The following is a 24,095-nucleotide window of genomic DNA, read 5'->3' as shown; positions in this document are numbered from 1 at the left end:
GGTGGATGAATGGAAGGATGAATAAAAGGTTGCATGGATGAATGATGGATGCGTGAAAAGATGGGGGGATGATGGATGGAAGGGTGGACGGATAAAGGATGGATGGATGGAAGGATGAACGGGTGGATGGAATGAAGGATGGAAGTATGGATGGATAAAAGGTTGCATGGATGAATGATGCATGGATGGATGTGTGAAAAGGTGGGGGATGAATGATGGGTGGATGGATGGATGAAAGGGTGGATGATGAAGGATGGATGTATGGATGGATAAAAGGTTGCATAGATGAATGATGCATGGATGGATGTGTGAAAAGGTGGGGGATGAATGATGGGTGGATGGATGGATGGATGAAAGGGTGGGTGGGTGGGTGGATGGAAGAAAGGGTGGATGGATGATGGATAGATGTATGGATGGGAGGATGAAAGGGTGGATGGATGTATGGATGGATAAAAGGTTGCATGGATGAATGATGGATGGATGTGTGAAAAGGTGGGTGGATGAATGATGGGTGGATGGATGGAAGGGTGGATGGGTAAAGGATGGATGGAAGGATGAAAGGGTGGATGGATGAAGGATGGATGTAGGGGTGAAGGGAGGATGGGTGAAGGATAGATGGATGAAGGATAGATGTATGGATGTAAGGATGAAAGGGTGGACGGATGAAGGATGGATGGATGGATGAAAGGGTGGAAGGATGAAAAGGTGGACGGATGTATGGATGGATAAAAGGTTGCATGGATGAATAATGGATTGATGTGTGAAAAGGTGGGGGGATGAATGGTGGATGGATGGATGAAAGGGTGGGTGGATGGATGTATGGATGAAAGGGTGAATGGATGAAGGATGGATGTATGGATGGGAGGATGAATGGGTGGATGGATGTATGGATGGATAAAAGGTTGCATGGGTGAATGATGGATGGATGTGTGAAAAGGTGGGTGGATGAATTATGGGTGGATGATGGAAGGGTGGATGGGTAAAGGATGGATGTATGGATGGAAAGATGAAAGCGTGGATGTATGAAGGATGGATGGATGGATGGAAGGAAGGATGGATGGATGTGTGAAAGTGTGGGTGGATGAATGATGGATGGATGTGATTAGGTCTAACAGGCGCATTTATGGTTGTCAAAAGATGATGATGAGGAGTACCAGTTTCTAGAAACTGTTGTCGGAAGGGGGTCCTTACCCCTAAAAAGGTTTTACAAGGGGGTCTCGGCATCAAAAAGTTTGAAGACCTCTGCATTAGGGGGATGAAAGAACGTTAGGGGAAAAGTAGTCCTTGGGCGTATGCATACAGTGATATGAACGCGGCGTTCGGCGTCCGGCGTCATGGGCGCATACAACGCTTGCGAGAGGCGCAATGGCGTGTAGGCGTGGCATTATGTAAATGCGGCGTTCGGCATCCGGACAGGAGCGCGGGAAGGAGCAATGTCCGCCACCATCATGGTGAAGAGAGCGGTGGCGACAGTGGAGCCGTGGGGAGGAAAAGTAACACGGCGTCCGGCGTCCGGCCAGGAGTGCAGGGAGGAGCGCGGAACGGACACCAGGTTCAGTGCAATGTCCGCCACCATCATGGTGAAGAGAGCGGCGGCGGCAGTGGGGCTGAGACGGCCCTCAAGGATGGCGCGGGTTATAATGGTGAGAGGGTACGGAGGGGTGAAGGGGACTGAAGAGAGGTAAGGGAGTTCCTGGTAGGGTGAGGAAAAGTACGCTTTTGGTACGTTGAAGACGTTAGACTGAAAGCAAGGAGATGGGTGGGTTGAGGTGGGGTCTCTGACTGAGGTGTCAAGTGTAACTGACGGGTTGGGAGGGTGTAGAGATAAAGAGGTGACGTGGGTAATGTAATAGGCTGAGGAGGTGAAGGGGTACACATGGGAGTGGGCTGACATGACGGAAGTCTGAGGTGAGTGTACTCGAGTGATGGTGTGAGGATGAGGTGACTGGGCTCAGTAGGTTTGGGGGGGTAGGTGCGCAGGTGGATGGCCGGGACAAGTGAAGCTGAGGCTCTCAGAACAGAAGGCCAGGTAGTTTGAGGGGAAATGGGCAAAACGGGGTGGTTGGTAAGAGAGAGAAAGGAGCTGCCTGTGTCCGGGGTGCGCAATGCTGGTGAGTACCTTTCACCTCGCAAAGCCTACCCGGACAACGTCGGGACGGGCTGCTAGTAATTGCTAATTGTCTGTCAGAACCTCTTTCAGAGGGCCACAAGGCAAGCAGGAGCTACTGGGCCCAATCGTGTGGGATGAGGCCTTTTACGCCTGTTGTCCCAAGGCCCGACCTGCTATGTGTCCTGAACACCTGCGCCAAGCATCCCTTCAGCACTTGACTCTCGATGGGAGGCCAGGTCGAGCAGTCGAAGACTTTTCGGGGAAGGAGGAGGTAGATACAGGAGGATGAACACAGGCTCACAACTAAAAATACATTAAATAGCTGTTTTAAATGATTGTCCAGTCAAATACTGGATAAAGGAAGTTATTTATAGATGAACACAAAGTGAAAAATGGCGTACACAAACAATAAACACAGCCCCCTGAGGTCAGGACTCTTATCATTGAATAGGCAGGTCCCACAGTCCCACTTCCTTTTCACTAAAGGTAGTCGCTAGTCCCCATTCATTATAGGTGACATTCAGGTTAGGCCCCACTAGTAGACCGAGTCTCAGAAGTACCACTTCAACTATGATGAAAGTCAAAAGTGTTCCAGGGCCCAAAGCACTAAGTAGCAGAACAAATTCCCCTGGGGCCTTCCGGGCCTGCGATTAGTCTTACATGCTCTGGCAAGAGTGTTGTGACGGGAGTCTTGCACGGAGCAGCAGCTTCTGCTGTTGATGAGTAGCACTCGCGATTACGCAGTGGCTGGGTATCCATGGTGCTTTCTATCGCAAGACATTAAGTTCCTCTGATCCTTCCCACGGACAGGGGGTACGTTGATCCGGTCTTGAAACAGGCGACAGTCCTTGTGCTTTCCGGTGACCCCACCTGGTACACATGGTCACATACCTTACGCCACACATGAGCGACAGCCTTATCGGAACAGCCGCAATCGTCAGGGCAGCCCCACCTGGCATGAGGCATTACTGACTTTACCAAGCACACAGGTTACGGCCTGATTGGCACAGCAATAATCTTCACAGCGGCCTCACATGGCATACGTGGGAGCCAACTTTCTGCCAAACACGGGCTATGGCCCGATTGGCGCAACAGTGACGCAAAACAAGGCTAACTTCATGGTAGCCCCCTCTGGTTTAAGGGGTTGCAGACCTGAAGCTGCACACAGCAAACAAACCCCATCGTGCAGCAGTCATCACCTCACACCTCGCTACAGGGATCCATGCTTGCCAGGACCCCCCACTGGAATTTGCTCTCTCCAGCGCTCACCTCTGCTTCACAGACTACACTGGTCTTGGCAAGCAGGCAGGCACTACGGCTCCAGGAGCAAGTGGTCTTGGATGGCCCTGGGTGATGTCCTCTCAATCAGCTGGGAGACTGGCAGGACTTTTCAGTCCTGGAAACAGGCAGAAGTCTTGCAGAGCTCCTTCTCCTGGCACAGCATGCCTGGCTGCTAGACAGCTGATAATGTTGGAGGCCACAAGCTCCGATTCTTAAAGTCCATTTGCAAATACCAAATGTGATTTAGGGTCTGAGTCTTCTGTGTATGTGTTGGGGTTCTGCTTCTTTTTGAACTGCCCATTGCTCTGTCCTGCCCTTCCTCCTGAAAGCAGTCTGTCACAGCAGGAGCGAGTCCATATCTGTGAGCCCCATATTACAGGCCTTTGGAGTGAATAGTCTCATAACTGTATGACAGCACAGTGATATATGTGTAGGAGAGTAGGGTCTGCTTCCTATGGTTACCCCCCACTTGTTGCTGGGTTTCACTGGTTTTTCGACTTTAGTCTGGCTGTGGCCCTGCTAATCAGGACCACAGCCTAGCTGTTCTCTCTCTAAATTGATACCAAGTACTTTAGGTACATCCCAGATTGGTTACTGGGTCATCCTTGTCAGTCCCTGTATATAGTACCTTAGGTACCCAGGGCATAGGTACCCCAGAGGCCTACTAGGGGCTGAAGCATGTATTGTGCCACCCCTGGACAGCCTTCCAAAATGACACCATAGTTCTGCACTTGCAGCCTGGGTAAGGTGGTGTAAGCACCCCTTACTTAGATATAGTATACCTATATCTACCTATACATATAGAGACATATTAACCTATCACTCACTCCTATGGCAGGCCTTGACAATCCTGAAGGCAGAGTGCTTGGTTTTGTGTGAGAGGGTGCCCTAGGATGAGCTGAGCCCCTATGCAGCTTTCGTAAATATCTCCTTATAGCTGTTCTATGATATAGCTATACCATATACTCTTAAGTGCATTATAATCCTCGCAGTTAATGCTAACTTTGGTTTGGCTTTATCAAAACATGTCGTGTTTGGTGTCAAACACTTTGGAATACAACCCCCGCCAGTTCTGGCGGCGGGGGTAGCATTCCACCCTTTTAGAGAGAGAAGACATGTACACACTGGTATACTCGGTTAAAGTTTAAAAGAGCCTCAGCATCACAAATTGGATGCTGCTGCCACAGACACAAGTCTCACCTCCTGCTGCTGGACGAAACTCCAACAGGGGAGGCCTGGATAATACGGTTGCTGCCCAGACAGGCTTTAGTGTATTGGGGCAGGGTAGGTTGCATTCAGTGAATGCTTTTCAGAGACACACTGCCTGGGGCTCACAAGGTGCTCCATGCATCTCCCAGTTCAAACCGGTTGCTGGGGCACTCAGCCCCAGCTCTGGCGCAAAACTGGACACTCCCTCCCCAGGTCCTCCCATAGGTGGGACCCTAGAGCTAGTCCAACCCCTAAACTTGGTATAAGTATAGGAACGCAGTCTCTAGGACTTTAGATTACCCTGGATGAAACTCTGCAACATATATCCTGGACCTTCGACATTCCATATCGACTGGAAGACGGAAGAATCTCCCTTGAGGTCAAGGAGTGACTCCCCTGTTCAAACAGGCACCAAGAAGCATCTTTGCCAGTCTGCAATTACGAGGGTCCTGCCGGATCTTGAAGAATCTGCGACACAGGAAACGGACTTCCAGACATCTCTGAAGCTGACACGAGTTCCCAGCAGAGCTGAGACCTGTAGCTGAGACGGGAGACGTGGGACCGGAACTCCTGGACATACTACATTTTTGCAACTGCACCAACTTCCCGAAGTTTCCCGAAGTTGTGCATTGGGGTATTTGAAGCCCCTGCCTAAGCACCTTTTGCACCGAATTACAGAGACCAGCTCTCCACGATTGACCCGTGAGTCCCCTTTTTCCACTGCAGCTCTAGGCTCCTTCACGGTTCCCCACGAAAGCCAATCCTTTATTTCTTGAGCTTTCCTGGTTGTTCCAGACGTGCTCTGACTCCTCTCCAAAGAGTGAGTCCCTCAGACCTTGCTGGTTTGTAACAAAGCCAATCTCGACATCTTGCGTGGGTTGCTGTTGCCAAGGTTTGTTGGGTCCAATCCGGATTCCGACGCTGCAGCACTCGACATCCTTCATGAGACAGCTCAAATCCCGCTCCTGGTCGTCGTCAACGCCTCCTGGTCCTCGTGGCTGAAGAGTCTAGCTTCACCTCTTTCACCTGAAACCAACCGACTGGCTGGCATCTTCCTGTCACCATCCTAGTCACTGGCTAGTGACCAAGACTCTGTCCCCTCTGCTTTCAGGTTCTTCACATCTCCGATCCACCCTTGGATCCACCCGGACACTTTCTCTGGCCGCCTGCAGCACTTCTTCGCAGCTCTCCATTGGAATCGACGACAAAACCTGACACCAAAAGACACCTATGCACCCGGCTTCCCTGGGTGAGGTAACACGAGTACTCCGGTGCTCCCGTGGGTCTTGACTCTCGAAGTGTCCTAGTCTAAAAGGGTTCCATCATAGTTCACCTCTAAGTGTCCTTAATCTTTAAAATTGGAACTTGTTCGTTCTCCATAGAAAGTCAATGGTGATTTGCGGCTGTGTTTAGACACTGCAAGCGTCCCCTGTGGGTCTCCTGCGTCCCTACCTTGGGCGGTTCCTGGTTGCCCCAGCAGTTCTACAGGCCCTAGGCCTGCTTTCTAACCCTCACGTGGCTCTTATACCACTATTTGAGTATATGGTTTGTGAGGCCCCTAGGGCATAACGTATACTGTGCAACTTATTGTATGCTAATTAAGTTCCTTGTATTGTACTTTTACCTCGGACCTCATAAAGAGACCAGAGGGGTTATGTTTAGAATAAATACATATATATTTGATATATACCTTGTGTGGTGTGCTTTCATTTGATCATTCAAGAGATTATATCTGGTGAAACAACTTGCTTAACTCGCCTATAAGTCTTAGCCTGAAGGCTGCTCTCCACAGCTACCACTAGGATAGCTTTCTATAAGGTTGATTTTAAACCTACCATCAATAAGGGTCGTTTGGAGTGGTGCAAGGTGCCCACTAGAATAGTGGACATCATATGCCAGGCCAACTTTTCACAATATGCATCAAAAAGTTACCCCAGGACCCTAGCCCTAAACTTTATGATTCTCTTAAACGCCCAATTTCCTTCCTGAGATGTGCCCAGGCCTCTTTCCAGTGACCTCTCCCTGAAACAAAAAGCACCCTTCATAGCATACTGAAACGCCTGACTCTTCTTCCTACAGTGTGCATCACAGCTCCCAGAAATGCAGCAATCCACAGAACTGTCTAGTGGGATTTTTCTACTTCCTCATGCTCCTCCAGTCAGCCCTGGGTCTCCCAAATGGAATCCAGAGTTTTCCATGTATTATACCATTCAAAGGCACACAAACACCCAGCAAATGCATACAAGACACACATGCATGGCACAGCACTACACACTAACTTGTGTAGGCCAAAGGTGAGTTAAGCAACCAGCAGCAGAATTATACATGAGTGAGCCTGTAGGCCGCATTCCAGTGACACAGTTATCAAGACATGTGCAATTTGACTGTTTACTGCATTGGATGCTGCCACCACCACCCGTGCTATTTAACTTCTGGCAAAGGCAGTAGCCTTTCAACACTATTATGGTAGTGCTTTGTCTATCCCTGGCAGTCCAACAGGACCGCAATCCGTGAGACAAGCCTAAGACATGGCGCACACGCATGATTGGTGTTCACCCATGACAGCAAAAATCAGGCACCGCTCCTGCGTGCTGGCGTCAGTTGCATTGGAGACTGTCCACTGTCAAATTGGTAGACAGTGTGAGGATTCCTAGACTTTGGATCTTATTAATGGGCAGAGTCCAACCACAGAACGGGGAGGATGTGAGGGTCGGTGAGGACTCTACAGCTAGACAGCATCTCTACCAGAAAGTTCAAGTTCAAGTTTAATATTTGTATAGCGCACTACTCACCCAGAGGGTCTCAAGGCACTTGAGGGAGGGGGGGGTACTTTACTTATCGAATATCCAAGTTTTTAGTTGTTTTCTGAAGGAGAGGTGGTTCTATGTAAGGCGGAGGTAGGTGGGGAGAGAATTCCAGGTCTTGGCCGCTAAGTAGGAGAAGGATCTTCCCCCCATGGTGGATCTTTGGATGCGTGGAATTGCGGCGAGGGCTTGATTGGACGATCGTAGTTGTCGGGTGGGGGTGTAGAAGGACAGGCGTGTGTTGAGGTATTCGGGTCCTAGTTCGTAGAGGGCTTTGTGTGCGTGGGTGAGGAGACGGAACGTTATTCTCTTGTTGACGGGGAGCCAGTGGAGGTCTTTCAGGTGACCGGAAATGTGAGCTTGGCGGGGGATGTCTAGGATGAGTCTGGCTGAGGCGTTTTGGATGCGTTGGAGTTTTTTCTGTAGTTTGGCTGTGGTTCCGGCGTAAAGGGTGTTTCCGTAGTCCAGTCGGCTTGTGATCAGTGCATGGGTGACCGTCTTTCTTGTTTCGGTGTGGATCCAACGGAAGATTTTTTTGAGCATACGTAGGATGTTGAATCATGATGATGAGACGGCGATGATTTGTCTGGTCATCAAGAGGGAGGAGTCCAGGATGAAGCCCAGGTTGAGTGCGTGGTCCGTTGGTATGGGTGCGTTTCCCAGGGACGGTGGCCACCATGAGTCGTCCCAGGCGGAGGGGGATGATCCTAAGATGAGGACTTACGTTTTGTCCGAGTTCAGTTTTAAACGGCTGTTCTTCATCCACTCGGCTACTTCTTTCATCCCTTCGTGTAGGTTGGTTTTGGCGGTGTTTGGGTCTTTGGTGAGGGAAAGGATCAGCTGGGTGTCGTCTGCGTAGGAGATGATGTTGAGGTTGTGTTGGCGCGCGATGGATGCGAGGGGACTCATTTATACGTTGAAGAGGGTGGGACTGAGTGATGATCCTTGTGGTACGCCGCAGATGACTTCGGTGGCCTCTGATCTAAAAGGGGGGAGGCGGACTCTCTGGGTTCTTCCGGCGAGGAACGAGATGATCCAGTCCACTGCTTTTCCTTGTATTCCGACGTTGCTGAGGCATTGTATAAAGGTGTTATGACAGACTGTGTCGAAGGCTGCGGAGAGGTCAAGTAGGATGAGGGCAGCTGTTTCTCCGTTGTCCAGTAGAGTTCGAATGTCGTCTGTTGCTGCGATGAGGGCAGTCTTGGTGCTGTTTTTGGCTCGGAAGCCAGACTGTGAAGGGTCGAGGGATTTGTTGGATTCTAGGAAGGCGGCGAGCTGACTGTTGACGGCTTTCTCAATGACTTTGGCAGGGAATGGGAGGAGCGAAATGGGGCGGTAGTTCTTAAGTTAAGTGAGGTCTGCTGTGGGTTTCTTCAGGAGGGCGCTGAGTTCGGCATGTTTCCAGCTTTCCGGGAAGGTGGCGGAGTAGAGGGAGCAGTTGATGACATCTCGGAGATGGGGTGCAATGATGGAGTCTGCTTTGTTGAAAATGTGGTGGGGACATGGGTCGGTTGGCGATCCTGAGTGGATGGAGTTCATCAGGCGGATGGTGTCTTCAGTGGTGATTGGGTTCCAGGCGCAAAGGTTGTTGGAGGGGGGTTTTAGTTCGGAGGTGGGTGGGGTGGACTGGTCTCCAAAGCTGTTATGTATGTCAGCGATTTTGTTGTGGAAGAACGAGGCTAGAGAGTCACAGAGGTCTTGGGAGGGAGTGATGTCGTTGGTGCCGGCGGTGGGGTTGGTGAACTCTTTGACGATGTTGAATAGTTCTTTGCTGTTGTGGGCATTGTTGTCGAGTCGATCCTTGAATGCTGATTTCTTGGTGGATCGGATCAGTTGGTGGTGTTTGCGGGTGGCGTTCTTGAAGGTGGCCAGGTTGTCAGTGGTTGGGTTTTTTCGCCAGGCTTTCTCGAGGGTGCGACAGATCTTCTTGGATTTCTTAAGGTCATTATTGAACCAGGGGGCTTTTTTGTTACCTTGCTTGATTTGATGGTTTTTCAAGGGTGCTAATTCTTCAGCGCTGTGGGTGATCCATTGTGTGAGGTTGGTGGCTGTTTGGCTTGGGTCCGATGATTTGGCAGGAGGGTTTTGGTGAAGCGATGTGAAAAGCTGGTTGGTGGTAATTTTGTTCCAGTTTCTGCGGGGAATTGGTTGTGGGTGGCTGTGGGTCGTAGTCTCTTTGTAGTTGAAGTGAACGCAGCTGTGGTCAGTCCAATGGAGAGCTGTGGTGTGACTGAAGGAGATGTGCTTGCTGGAGGTGAAGATTGGGTCGAGCGTGTGTCCGGCATAGTGGGTGGGGGTGTCAACAAGTTGTTTGAGTCCGAGATTGGCGAGGTTGTCCAGAAGGGTGGTGGTGTTACTATCGTTGTTCTTTTCCAGGTGGAAGTTGAGGTCTCCCAGTAGAATGTAGTCCTGGGAGGAGAGGGCGTGTGGGCTGATGAAGTCAGTGATGTCTTCGCTGAATTGTGTGCGGGGTCCTGGTGGCCTTTAGATGAGGGTGCCTCTGAGTGTGGTCTTGGGGTCAGTGTGGATCTGGAAGTGAAGGTGTTCGGCGGCTGCGAGGGTATCGTCGGAGCTGGTCGTGATGCGGATGGTGTTCTTATGGACGATGGCGATGCCTCCTCCTGTTTGGTTGATGCGGTCCTTTCGGATGATCTTGTAGCCGTCTGGGATGGCTAAGGCGATGTCGGGCGTTGATGAGGCGTTCATCCAGGTTTCTGTAAGAAAGGCGACGTCCGGCGATGTGGTGTCTAGTACGTTCCAAAGTTCAATGGCGTGTCTGTGGACCGAGCGGGTGTTGAGCAGGATGCACTTCAGGTGGTTAGTGTCGGAGCTCTGATTGGAGTTAGTGGATTTGGTGTGGGTTCTGGTGTAGTCGAACTTGCAGGAGTGGCAGGTGAAGGGTACATGGGTGTGTCCTGGGGCGGCTTGGTAGCAGTTTGGGAGTCGGCCGGGGTTAAGTGCTGAGAGGGTTGCGGCGTCGTACGTTATGCGGGTGGAGTGGATTTTGCGGATTTTGGTGGTTTGGCGCTGGGCGCGGTCCAGGCGCGGACGGGCGTAGACGGGCTTACCTTTGGCGCGCATAGTGCGCGCCCGCTGCGCGTGTGTTGCTCTGACATATGTAGATAGTGGAGGGGGGGGCGGAGGCGGGGTTGGGAGACGGGCTGGGACCGCACAACAACAAAATGGCAGCAACAACAACAAAGCGAAAAAGGGTGAGATTGGGGCACAATGTGTAACGTCGCAATGAGCAGTGGCACCGACACAATCAGGCACTAATTACAATGCGAGCAATAGAGCGCTATGAATAATTTTAAAGCACAAACAATTTTTAAGTCCAGCAATGCAATGCGAGTGATAGAGCGCTACGATGTTAAAGAGGCACAAACAGTTTGAAAAACAATGCGTGCAATGTGCAATTGGTTCTTCGGAAGCCGGGACTTTTGTGCTCGTATTCATTGCATGGTTGTGTATTTTTAAAACTGCACTGTAATTTCGTTTTTGCACACACCTTCGTTTTTTAACTTTTGGCATTTGTAAATTGTAAATTTACCCATGCGCAGCACTGACCTGACTTCCCTTGCCCAGCTACTTGGTCTTTGCCCCTTTAGCCCCACTGCAGCCGATTAGGCGCTGCCTGGGGTTTGCTTTCTTAGCGCCCACCATCTTGGGTGAGGAGCAGGCGAGCGGACTAGTGCTCAGCCCCTCCCGCCCCAGCAACTACAAAAGACCCTTAGTCACGCCTGCACCGATTGATAGTGTGCTAAGTGATTGTCCTGAGGCGGAAGCCGGGACTTGTGTGCTCGTATTCATTGCATGTTTGTGTATTTTTAAAACTGCACTGTAATTTCGTTTTTGCACACACCTTCGTTTTTTAACTTCTGGCATTTGTAAATTGTAAATTTACCCTTGCGCAGCACTGACCTGACTTCCCTTGCCCAGCTACTTGGTCTTTGCCCCTTTAGCCCCACTGCAGCCGATTAGGCGCTGCCTGGGGTTTGCTTTCTTAGCGACCACCATCTTGGGTGAGGAGCAGGCGAGTGGACTAGTGCTCGGCCCCTCCCGCCCCAGCAACTACAAAATGGTCCCCTCTCATAGGGAGCGCAGCCGGCGGACCAAAGGCAAGCCTGTCTGCGCCTGTTCGCGCCAGGCCGGGCCCAGGGGCCGGGGACGCTGGGCGATTCCTATCCTACCCTGCTAACACCCTCAGACAGCTATAGCTTTCATACCCACCGCCTTCTCCTGGCACAGTGAGGCGGATTAATGCCGCTGGCCTCACTCACAGGGCGCTCAATTCTCCCAGCAGCCGCAAGTATACTGCGGTGCCGGTAAGGAGTGAGACATTCGTTTGTGCGATGTACCTGAACACACGTTCCCTGGTTAAGCATCAATCTGATATCTTCATCCTCCTCACCAATGAAAAACCCAATATATTACTAATTACAGAGACATGGCTCACTGCTGATTCCCACCCCGATATCCTGGCGGCCCTCCCCCCAGATTATTACATCCTCCATGCTGACCGCCCTTCAGGCCGCCCTGGGGGCGGGGTGGCAGCCATCATATCGAATGAATGAATGAATGAATCATGAATGAATAAGGTATTTATAGAGCGCACGGTGGCCAAGCGGCTTCCTGGCGCTGAGCTCTACTGGACAGAACAAACAGGGCCAAGGAAGTTAAGCGGGGTAGGCCTGGGCAAACAAGAATGTTTTGAGCGCTTTACGGAAGTGTGAAAAGATGGGGATAGAACGCAAGGAGAGAGGGAGGGAATTCCAGAAGCGGGGGGCAAGAACGGAGAATCTGGTTCCACCAGTGCGGGATTTGCGGAAACGGGGAACAGTGAGGAGGGCCAAAGAAGAAGAGCGGAGGGTACGAACAGGGGTGCGAGAGGAAATCAGGGAAGTGATGAACGCATATCTTGCTCTTCCAGAGGTGGATAATCTGGTCATTAGCCTGGATACGGAGGCTGGCGCCCTCACACTCATACTCTTATACCGGCCCCCTCACCCCATGCCCTCGTTTCCCACTTCCATGAGTGAACAGCTGTCAAACCTGTTGACACATCATGCCAGAATCGCTCTTTTTGGCGATTTCAATTACTGGTTCAATGATGATAAAACTGGCCCTCATGCCACGGAATTGTTTGAAGCTTTTACCAGTCTCAATCTGACTCAGCAAATTTCCGTGCCCACCCATATCAAGGGTCACACCCTCGATCACATCTGGACTAATGACTTAGTCCTATCCCGGCCAGTCATCTCCCCCTGTGTTTGGTCAGATCACCATTTAATTGACACCACCATTACTGTCAGCGGCAGGGTCACGGCCCCTATCATGGCAGGTGGATCATCGCGTAAATTGAGCTCCTACGACTCCCAAGGCTTCCTCGCGGCCCCGGCCAACACTCGACCCACCACCAACACTGATGCCAGTGTTTATGCAATGGAAGACGACATCTGTAACTGGCTAAAGACGGCCAGTGACCAGTTCGCTCCTCTAACTAAATTCCCATGCACTAGACACAGTAATTCACACAGATGGTTCTCCAGCGACCTCAAAGAACACAAATTGAAGGTGCGTCAGCTGGAACGGATCTGGAGACTCAGATAGACTGCTCTTCGTGGCGGCCCGCAAAGAATATAGAAGTGCGATTTCCTCGGCTAAATCTTCACATGTCTCTGACAGAATTCTGTCTGCTCATAATAAATCGAAGGAAGTTTTCAAGATTATGAATGAGCTAACCACGGATGACAGTACTCTACCTACTCAGACCCCAACCCAAGAGATTTGTGACGCCCTTAACTCCTTTTTCATTGAGAAAATTGTCAAAATCAAGAACTCCATTCCCCCCTCACCCATGCGCGGCCATCAGACACTTCTCTCGTCAACTCACTGTCCCTTACCCAGTTCCCTGCCCTTGACCCCAACACTTTAGCCGAGCTTGTGGCCCGGGTCAAATCAGGATCTCCCAACAATTGCTGCCCTCCCTCGGTCCTCCGGGTCGTCTGTCTCAAACTGCCGGATCATATACTACCCTTGCTGAACGCTTCCCTTAATACTGGCATGGTTTCCAGCTCTTTCAAGGAGGCCATCTTAGTGCCTCTGTTGACGAAACCAGGTGCGGACCCCGCCGATCCCTCCAATTATCGTCCTATATCCCTCCTGCCCTTCCTGTCCAAGCTCTTCGAGGCCCTTGTTGAAAGCTCCTGCTATTTTGAGCCTAATCAGGCCGGCTTTAGGCCGGCCCCTTCCACTGAGGCCGTCATCCTGGCAGTATTGGACACCCTGAGGGGGAACGCTGACAAAGGGACACCCCAGGCCCTTGTGCTTCTGGATTTGTCGGCTGCTTTCGACACGGTGGACCATGACATCCTTCTCCACCGTGTCGGACAGGCCGGCATCCAGGGTCCTGCCCTCGAGTGGATCGAGTCTTTCCTCGTCGGCAGAGCACAAGCCGTGCGTTTGGGCCCTTATACAGCAGCCAAGACACCACTACTTGTGGAGTCCCTCGGGGCTCATCCCTCTCTCCCCTCCTGTTTAACCTATACCTCCGGCCACTGATTCATTCGCTCAAGAGGTGGGATATCAGAGTGTTTAATTACGCTGATGATTTGCAGATCATCTTCCCTCTCGACTCTCCTGATGCAACTAATAGCTTCCAAAAGGTCATGATCCACATCCAGCAGTGGATGAACAACAGCCAATTGAAATTAAATCCCGGAAAAACGGAGCTTATTCTACCTGGGAACAGCCCAGTATACTGGGGCCCTCAGTTCTGGCCCAAGGAGCTGGGCCCCCTGCAAGCTCGGTGAAGAGCCTAGGGGTGGTCGTTGACGCGGAGCTCTCTCTTAAGGCTCAAGTAGGGGCTGTGATTTCCGCCTGCATGTTCCGGCTTCGCAAAATTCGTAACATAGTCCATCTACTACTGCATGCGGCACTGGTCCAGGTCGTCATCTCCCTGGTACTATCCCGCCTCGATTTCTCGAACTCTTTATACCATGGACTCCCACAATCACTGCTCCGCCGTCTTCAAATTGTGCAGAACCAGGCGGCCAGACTTATCCAGGCAGTGGTGTGTTTAGAAGAGCGCATAACACATTTACATGTTGCATGATCCTATATTATTTCTTTAAGTGTGCCTGCAGCCTTGGTATCCTCCTGGAGTTGAGTGTGTAAGTCATGATAAGGGCGGAGGGGATGCCCCAAAACCCAGCAAGGGTTGGAGTTCTAGGGAAGGGTGGCAGTGGTGTTAGGTGCTTAGAAGGAGAAAGTCGCTCGCACTCATACCCAAATGCCCTTCCATTTATGGTGCTTTGCATATGTTTTAAGATCTTAGAGTTTCTTGTTTCTCAAAAGGGTATAAGTTCATATGTTTTCCTGGTCTTCATGCCTGGTTTTGATTGCGTGAAAGTGTCACTCATAGTAGTTAAAGTTTCACTCTAGATTGCACTGGAATTATAAAAATGTCACACATAGCAATTTAAAACCTTGGCAGCTCTGGCCTCATGCGATTGGCGGGAAGCACACGGGAGCACGCGCCGCAGCAGACCGTCACTGCGTGCAGTTATAAACACGCGCGCTGCCTTCGCGCTTCGGTTAACCTCGCTGGCACCCCCTCGACGCGCCCACAAACAATCATCATTTGAATCCCAGGTGCGCGCGCCGCAGACATCTCCGAACGGTACCGGCGGGAGGACCGGCTGCTAATGAACTCGAACCGCCACGTGCATTTCCCAAATTGCTCACAACTGAGTTTCAGAGCCCTATTAGGGATAAAAACTGCTGATTTTCCCCGAGTTCCTCAAGGGGAAAAGCTGTTGTAGCGGCAGCAGGCTCCGCAAGCTGCCTGCGCCCGAGACTCCCTAACCTCCGGCGGCGCGGCCCATTCATTCACATTTACCGGTTTCACTAAATCATCACTTCCGCGCAACGGCTGAACATTAAAATTAATAGGACACTTACGTATCAGCTGCTTTGCAAATTACATTTATATGTCTATTTATTTCACGCGTGTACCAGTTAGTTCTTTTACACAAACGCATGAATATTAATTTTCCAGGGGATGTGTTTATTCCAGAATTTATCCCCCGCTCCCCTTGTCTTCTCTACAAATGCTTCATCATCCATGCCAGGTCCCCTTACCACGGAGTGTGCCCTTGCTCGTGTCGCTGCAGGGAGCAGCCTTGGCCTGTGGCGCCCCCGCTTTAGGGGGCAAGAGGCAAGCTTTCAATGTTCTGATCTTTACAGAGACCTCAATGTTTTGTGCAGGTCACCCGTGCTGCTAGAGCTCGTGACAAGACCCGAATGCGGCGGCTCGTGAGAAACAGACAATATTTATAAGGGAAGTAAAGAGCAACCCATTGCCACAAACAGCTGGGGAAATGCCGTTAGCAACTTTAAAACACCCCGGACAGAGACAGAAGAACAATCATGCTTAACAAATTAAGCTAAAGCGGGGAGTAATCATGTGGGGTCTATGCAACAAAGGCATGGACTCGAAATCTGGCACACCCGGGTGTAACTATGGGAGTTCTCACTGGGAGCAGAAAAACAAATTCGATCAATAAGCCTTTTAAGGGAGATTTTGTGTGCAAAGTAAAAAAAAAATTAGCGTCAACATAGTCTGACGTAGATCAAAGCCCTCAATCCTCCTAGAACGATGGTGCTGACAGGCTGTCAACCATGCTGTAATGATGGCGTCTATGCGCTATATTGGTAGTTAGATGTTGAGAAAAACCTACAAAAGGCTACTTACTTGTAATTACAGTTCTCCAGCATAGATTCATATGCTTGGATTATTCTCTGTTGCGCGCTAGGAATTCAGTAAATGTTAAAACAAAGAGCTGTAATAAACACTCATTTAACATTGCAACTTGCAGAGTCTATCCACCGAATTGCACGAACCAAACTATGGCCTATGAGGGGAGAGGTTTTAAGCTCGACTCCCAGAGAGGCTTCCATAGCTCACAATTTCTAAACAAATCGCTCATAAATTCTTTGACCACACAATTTGGTAAACAAGCATTGGCACAGCCAATAGGTCTCACCTATGCAAGAGCTATTGGCTTTGCCAATATGTTTTCACCATATTATACACCACCGTGGCTGCTGTTCAGCATGGTTAAAAGGTAGTGGGGTAAAGGACAGTGGAGTGGAGTGGAGGAGAGTAGAGTTGAGTCGCGCAGAGTGAAGCGAAGTGTCATGGAGTGGTGTAGAATGCTGTGGAATGTCATGGAGGGACTAGAGTGTCAGAGTGGAAGGGCGTAGAGTAGAGTGTCAAAATGGAGTAGAGTTCTGTAGAGTGGAGTGGCATAGAGGATTTTGCTTAGAGTGGAGCAGAGTTGTAGAGTAGAGTAACGTAGAGCAGAGTCAATTGTAGTTGGAATGGGATAGAGTGGAGTAGTGTGGGAAAGTGGAATGGCATACAATGGAGTAGAGCGTTGTACAGTCAAGTGGCCTGCAGTAGAGTGCACATACAATCACGGATGTATCTGTCCCAATGGACGGCGGGGGTTGTAAGTGAGCAGAGGACCTATACCTGATGTGCACCTTTGTTACTGTGGAGGTTTGGCCTTCGTTCCAAGTGGATCCTAGACAATCCCTGCAATAGGCTAAACTTTCCCATACAGCCTGGAAGATCTGGTTGACGTTTTCTGCAGGACCGGCGGAGTCCCACAAGCACTCTTAGTGTCATACTGGACACTGACTCTAGTAGAGGTCTCACCTTCCGACTGTATGCAGCACTGAAAGGGGACAGAAGCATTGGTAAGGCGCCTGTCCGCAATAGCTGGACTGCAGAACAAAATTATCATAGGTGTGTGGAGGGCAAACACTTTCGTTGTGGGAGCACACACCTTCTGTCAAATCAAAACATTTACCCCTGGCTCCCAACATGTGGGCGGAGCCAAAGCTACTCTCTATTTATGCTCACATAACTGTCTGGTGACAGCTGTACAGTCAAGCCAGACCATAAAGAGGGAACAGAAGCAAGCAATAAATGAAAGTTAGAAACCCACTTAGAGGAACCTATGTCAACTGATTGACGGTTCGTGGAAAACAGAGGTTTGAACAGCACAGTATCGAGAACGAGAAAACTTCAAAATGAGATGCACTGAGAAATAGCTACAAAAAAACAGAGGGCGGCAAGATCGGGATTATAGTGGTCTCTGATGTCACAGTCATGCTGGGGCTCCCTAGTTCTGGAAGGCTCCCCAACATGAACTATTGATTCTATAGGATGCCCTTCTTAATTATATCTTGTTCTTTACCTCTGTATTTAAACCAGTATGGCTTTGGCTTCATTTAGGCATGTGTGGGATATGGGCCACCAGGAGGCATTAAAGGATGCAAATGGATATGTTCTCTTCTAACATGGTCCTCTTTTCAAGGGGTCACCATTGGTCCCTGCCTTAGAACAGCAAAACACATGTTCATCCACGAGGCCACCATGCCTCGCATGGATCCCTGCGAGGCGCAACAAATCAGGTGCTCCACAGTGAAGAGGAAAGTAGTTCAGCTTTGACGTCACATATGTGAAGGAAAGATCAGGCTCTCCATATCTGGTTCCTGAAAGCCCCACAGCATGACATTTGTGCTGACGGCTTGCTCGTGGGACTATGGTCAATTTCAGACAATGTACTGTTCAAAATTAATTGCCAAGGAGATCTCAATGCACAACACACAACAAATTACTCTCTCTTGAAACCGTGATTCCTCCCTCCCCCTCTCTGTCACAGGTCTGATAAATGGGACTTGCCTCACCTTTGGTAGCAATAAAACAGGTTAAATAGAAACTACAAGGAGGGTGCAAGTGGCGGCTTCTGTTCTTGCAAACCGGCGGCACAGCTATAAATCAAAGCATAACAGGGCCCTTGTAAGTACTCTGAAGACGAGCCTACAGCCCACGCTCAGACGTGCACACGCTCTTTGGTGCTTGTATGGGGAGAGATGAGGAGCCGTTTGATTGTTTGGGAGTCTTCATTTAATTGTTATTGGGTCTGGCTTGGCAGCGCACTCCAATTGTTATTATCAATACTTTAAAATACTTAGAGGCGGCTTTGGGTCCCCCCAGAGGAGCATATGTCTCCATTGACTGTTTGGTAGATCATTCCTCCTCCTAAGGAAAGTTTGTGTTGTAATGGACAGAGGACTGTTTTACATTTCAAAAGAACACCTAATCGTATCATATAAATACATTGTACATGAAAGTAATTGTTTTTTTGTTTCGTTTTTTCACTGCGGCAGATACTCTTTTTCTAAATGTTATAGTAAGGACTAAATGCAAGCTAGACTTTCTGTGGCTTTACAATGCTTGTTTTTTTTATTATTATTCTGTTTTTCATAGAGTTCATCTCGGCCCAGGGCCAGCTCAAAATGTTTAGCTTGCAGAAAGTTGCAAAAGAGTAGGGTCGGTGATGATGCGGAATGGAATAAGAACCTCAACTCTACTCTGTGTTTTTATTCTAATCGCTGCAGATTTTCAACAGGTTCAGTAAACCTCTAATCCTATGGATGCAGCGAATCAGCAAGGTGTGGAAGAATTGGCCATGAAGATCCTACTAAAGTAGTGTGTTGAGAAAGAGGCATCACGATCGACAGCTTGTGGTTCCCCAGGTGACACCATGGTAACTGTCACCAGGGTAATATTTAACAGTCGTAGAAACATGGAGGTCTGCTGTTGACAGTTACTATCCAATCATAACCTCACAATCACTCTGCAGTGCAAGCAATTTGTCATTGATTAGCCAATGGAGGAGCCAGGTCCAGTAGCAGGTCTATACATCTAGGACAACCGAAACAAAGACCATTACAAGAATATATACCCAGGTACCACAATCATAAAAGGTAGTGAAGTCAATTGGAATGTGCTTCAATAAAAACCATACAAACCTTGTCTTTGGAAAGCTTGTGGGAAAAGGAACATGTCCCATCAGTCTTCTTACATGTGCCCCGTAAAAACCTATCACAAAACAACAGGAGAATGGTCAGCAAGAATCTACAGCGTCAACAAGCACACACTAAGATACCCTATGCTACCAAAGAAACAGAGCTATACTCTCAACGTGTCTGTGGAGAGCTTGTGAAAGGTGGACTGTGGATCAGGACCGGACCTTCGAGTAAAAGGTGCTACAGCACAGAGAGTAGAATTACTCATCTACCAATGCGTCAAACACATTTCTTCTGTGGAGTACAATATCTCTGATACACATTGCAAGCGCTCCAAAGCCACACATTCTAAGAACAATCTGGAGTTAACAAAATGTTGGTACCAGAAGCCAAATCCAGTGCAAACCACGAACACTTGTCAGTTTTATTTGTCCCAGTAAAATCCTTCTCCTGCCTTTTTGGGAGCAGACATAGACAGGGGTACACAGAGAAGCGAGCTTTAATACTTTAATGTTCCATTGGAGACAAAACCCATACAGAAAATGTCACCGGCAGATTACCTTTGATTCTCTTGTTTGTGGCCTCAACAATGTTTTAAATGAAATTTACAGATTACACAACAGGGATCTTGGAGAGGATTTTGAATGATCTTCTGAAGGTCATGTCTCATTAATTCTACCTCACACCCAGGTAATTTTTTCATGGTATTTGGTTTCTTGGTTCCGTGATCGAGTTGGTCATATACTGCTACAAGTGGCATCAATGCAGGCTTCATCTATAAGGAATCCTAACTTATTTTATAGTTAGCCATGCATGAAAGTGATCTTTTGTGCACGCCTATGACTGCAGATTGCTGTCAAAGAAGGAGCCTAGGGTTCTATATGCAGTTGAGAGAGGGGCTAAGCCAACAATGTGATGCCTTCTCTGAGACTGATTTGATGTGAAATGGTGATTTCAGAAAGAATACCAATTATGAGGAATTAGCTCCTAAATTATAAACCGATACTAACATTTGAAATGGCGCCCTTAGCAAAGTGTGTAAATGGATACACCACACCCTCTCTTAGAGAAGTGTCCTTGTACATAACTGCAGAATATTTCAAACTTGCTAGACCTTAGCAGTATTTGAACAAATATTCAAGCTGGAAACTAATTTATGCAGAATATAAGAAGGTCATATTGGTGCAGGCAGCTGGGAATGACTATTGGTGCCCAAAGAAAAATTCAGAGTGAGGATAAAAAAAACCATAGTTTTCCAACATCTTCATAGTATCTGAGGGGTATGTCTGATGTAACTTCTAGAGATAGAGACAGAGGAGCGACAGAGTGGGAGCAAGAGAGAGACGGTTAGTGAGTGAAACAGAGGAAGGGATAGAGAACAAAGAAGGAGAGGTTAAGATGTGGAGGGGAGGAGAGGAAAGTGAGAATGGGGATGGCGAGGGAGACGGGGACGAGAAGAGAGAAAGAGAGAACATACCATTTATCACATTGGGCACTGACAGTGTAGATTATGAGACAGACCTGGTAATTTAAAATTCATGCATAACCGACTAATTTCAATAGGAATTTGGAATATTGCCCACTTATTTACTCAAAAATATATGGATTTTGTTTTGCATTTTTATAGCCAACTTTTATTTTTAGATGTTCTCCTACATGGTAATTGGATTGATTGTTACATAGGCCAAGGTGCTATTCAGTGACACATGGGAATACATTTATAATAATATCCCCATGTATTTTCCAAATGGCTGCTATCTTTACATAACTTCAGAAAAATCCACCAGGCAGCAGCACAATTAAGAGACAGGGGAAATGGGAAAAGCAATGTCCCCACCAATCTTGGGGCAGACCACCTAACTTTGAGTGACCAGATTTCTATCCTGGTACAATATGTACGCTGATGCCTTTTGAAGATGGCCAATTCTCTGCTAAGCTCCCTTAATCAACTGTCTAGAGGGTAGCTTGCCTTTCTTCCATTTGCACATAAGGTGAGGGCTTTTAAACAGTAAGAGACACAAAGTATTAAGGCCATTTTTTGGGGAAAGATTGCAGTACAGTGACGGCAAAGTCACATTTGACCAGTGAAACAAACAGAGGGAGGCACTAAAGTCTGCATTAAATGAAAAGTAACGCATTTGTTCTCTTGACCATTGGTACAGGATCAACCATTACCAACAATAAGGGCTCCAGAATGTCCCTTTGTTTGATGTCTGCTTTGGTTGTAAAACTTGGTGTGACAAATATCACCCGATGGTCTTTATAAGACACTCATTTTAGAGTTGGGTGATTTAGCCTTCTTGGGTGCATTGATGTATTAAAGGGTCAGAGCCCAGCCCGGACTTCGTCAGTTGGACAACAGTGCAAAGATAAATGGAGCACTTAGAGTATCAAGCTATCCACCAAGATTTACAATGTATTCAACTTATTTTTACAAAATGGCACCCAACAACACTTTCTGGCTTGTAGCAAGGGAGCGCAACTGACCGAACAGTAAACCCACCTAAATGTAAGAAAGGACATGGAGGTTTAATGCACAGCTCTAAAATACATGCAATCAGACATAATCCAACAGAAGAACACCTTCACCAGAAAAATAGAGGTAAAGCATAAAGGGCCATCCAGTGAATGATATCACAACAGATCTCAAAATTCAAGCAAACATAATAAAACAATGGAACATTCTGCCTATTGTTTGTGATTGTTGGTGCTACAGGACTGCCAAATAGAACTGTGTTTTTCCTTACACTAGATGACCTCTTTAAATGTTATCACAGCAAAAATCAAATCTTCACGTTGCTCAGAGGGCCCGGTCAGGTCATACCTAAGACAAACATACAGATGAAAGGCAAGTGCACAGTATAGGTATGCCATAGTGGGCAGATACAGTTGTTTTTAGTAATGCAAATGAGTGCCTTACTTCAGAGGCGAACAAGCTGTCATACATAAAGAAATTAGATATTACACCCCTAAGAAAAAAACCTGTTTCAGTTGTATAGCTGCCCAGGAATAGGACTGACATGGTCTTAAAAGCCGACATCCTAAACTATGAGATAGCCTAAAAAGTATCTTCTTCGCAAGTTTTTTTTTACTTTTGGAAAAAATAAACAGCAACTGCGATACGATACGTTTTCTAAAGACTACTTTACAGGTAACAAGAAAGAGATTGCATATGTATTCATCTGAGTTGAAAAGAGCCATAATGAGGTAAATGTACAGGAATGCTGAGACCCCGGTCCCATTTCTCATACCTGGTGCACACTGCCACTTTGTCAGGGTCGTGGATGTAGGGGCAGCTCTCTCCTCGGTTGCACTTCCCGAAGCGGTTGTAGTACATACAGTACTCCTTCTTCTTCTCCTTCTTCTGCTTGGCTTGGCGGATGATGGCCAAACTACGCTGGACAGCTCGACTAGAGAGAGAAGAGAGAAAGAAGTTTGTTTCACAACAATACTATTAACAATAACTAACAAAGATTATTCACATTCATATTTAGGGATGCTATCACAGTCTTCCACTTTTTAATGTTGTGAATGTGGAAAGCTTACTTAACCTTAGCTTAGTAAGTTTGGTCTCCCAAGGTGTATGACCAAAGATTTACCCACCGAACATCATCTCTTCAAAATAAATGTACATATATATTTGTTTAAGCATCGCAGTCCTTTGATTACCAAAGAGAAACGACTCTTCACATTTTGAATGATTGTTGAGCAGGGGACACCATGAATGTTCGTCTCTGCGAGGAACATGCCAGTTATTTTTCTCAGCATCCTCAAGCAGCTGTGAAATGAGGGTCGCTTATAAATCGGTGCAAGATAATCTCGACGTATAACTGCTCTTACAGGATATTCACTTCCCTTCTGCATACCTTTTAAGCTCATAACAAAGTAGACTAGTGGTCAAACTAATGCTTAATTTGAGCCGGTAGTTTCCAGTGCTCGGTACAGGCACTTAATTGCCACAACCTGCACTTATGACAATTGTCACATGGTGACACGTTTGTGCAATTTAAAGATGAGTAGAAAAACTTTTGTTTATTAATTCAATAGACATTAAAAACAACTAATACCTCCCACCCAAGCCATTCTTAAAGCTTTGGCGGCTTCGAACAGTCTGAACTGTCACACTTGTAGCAGTGTGATGGTTAGTAGGTGTGTAAGTACAGTGGCAATGAGTGGTGCAAACTCCGGTGCCCCCCTGACGAGTGCCCGGCACTTATAATTTTTACAAATTAAGCACTGGCTGAAACAGCTGAGAAGGAGCCAGTCCTGCGGAGCCTCCTGTGAATCTGCGCAGGAAGGTAGATACCTGACTATGGTTACCCCCGACTTTTTGCCTGGTGTTTTGCTGGTTTTCCGACTTAGTTGACCTGGGGCCCTGCCAATCAGAACCCCAGGCCTACTGCTCTCTCTCTAAAATGGATTCCATGTACCTTAGGTACATTTCCAATTGGAACTGGGCCACCTTATCAGACCCTGTAACTCAGGGCATCGGTGTACCCAGGGCCTACCAGGGGCTGAAGCATGTATTATGCCAACCCTGGATGGCCATCTAAATCTGACACAACTGGCTGCACGACAGCTGGGGCCACGTGGCGTACTCGCCCGTCGCTGTAGGTATAGTATCCCTATATCTAACCCGAAAATGGACACCCGAGTTCCTATCAGTCACTCCTATGGCAGGCCTTGACAATCCTGAAGGCAGAGTGCATGGAACCGTGTGAATTGGGCTCTGGCACGAGCCGAGCCCGGTTGCAGCTTGCGGAAGCAAGACCCAATGGCTGTTCCATGATAACGCGTATCATATC

General features: G+C 48.2%; 1 protein-coding gene across 1 annotated transcript in view; it reads right to left on the bottom strand.

Moving 5' to 3' along the window:
• The window catches only part of ZC3H3 (zinc finger CCCH-type containing 3), a 1,776,692-nt gene that overhangs the window by 484,674 nt on the left and 1,267,923 nt on the right, over nucleotides 1-24,095 (bottom strand). Inside the window, exons 7-8 of the mRNA XM_086966317.1 lie at nucleotides 22,542-22,700; nucleotides 19,294-19,363 (exon numbers count right to left, since the gene is read on the bottom strand). Coding sequence (XP_086822443.1) covers nucleotides 19,294-19,363; nucleotides 22,542-22,700 — 229 coding nt within the window. The remainder of the gene's footprint in view (nucleotides 1-19,293; nucleotides 19,364-22,541; nucleotides 22,701-24,095) is intronic.

This window comes from Lissotriton vulgaris, chromosome 4_1 (genome assembly GCF_964263255.1).
Source record: "Lissotriton vulgaris chromosome 4_1, aLisVul1.2, whole genome shotgun sequence".
In the NCBI taxonomy this organism is placed as follows: Eukaryota; Metazoa; Chordata; class Amphibia; order Caudata; family Salamandridae; genus Lissotriton; species Lissotriton vulgaris.
The sequence above is the reverse complement of the archived record's forward strand: the minus strand, read 5'-3'. Positions and strand labels throughout refer to the sequence as shown.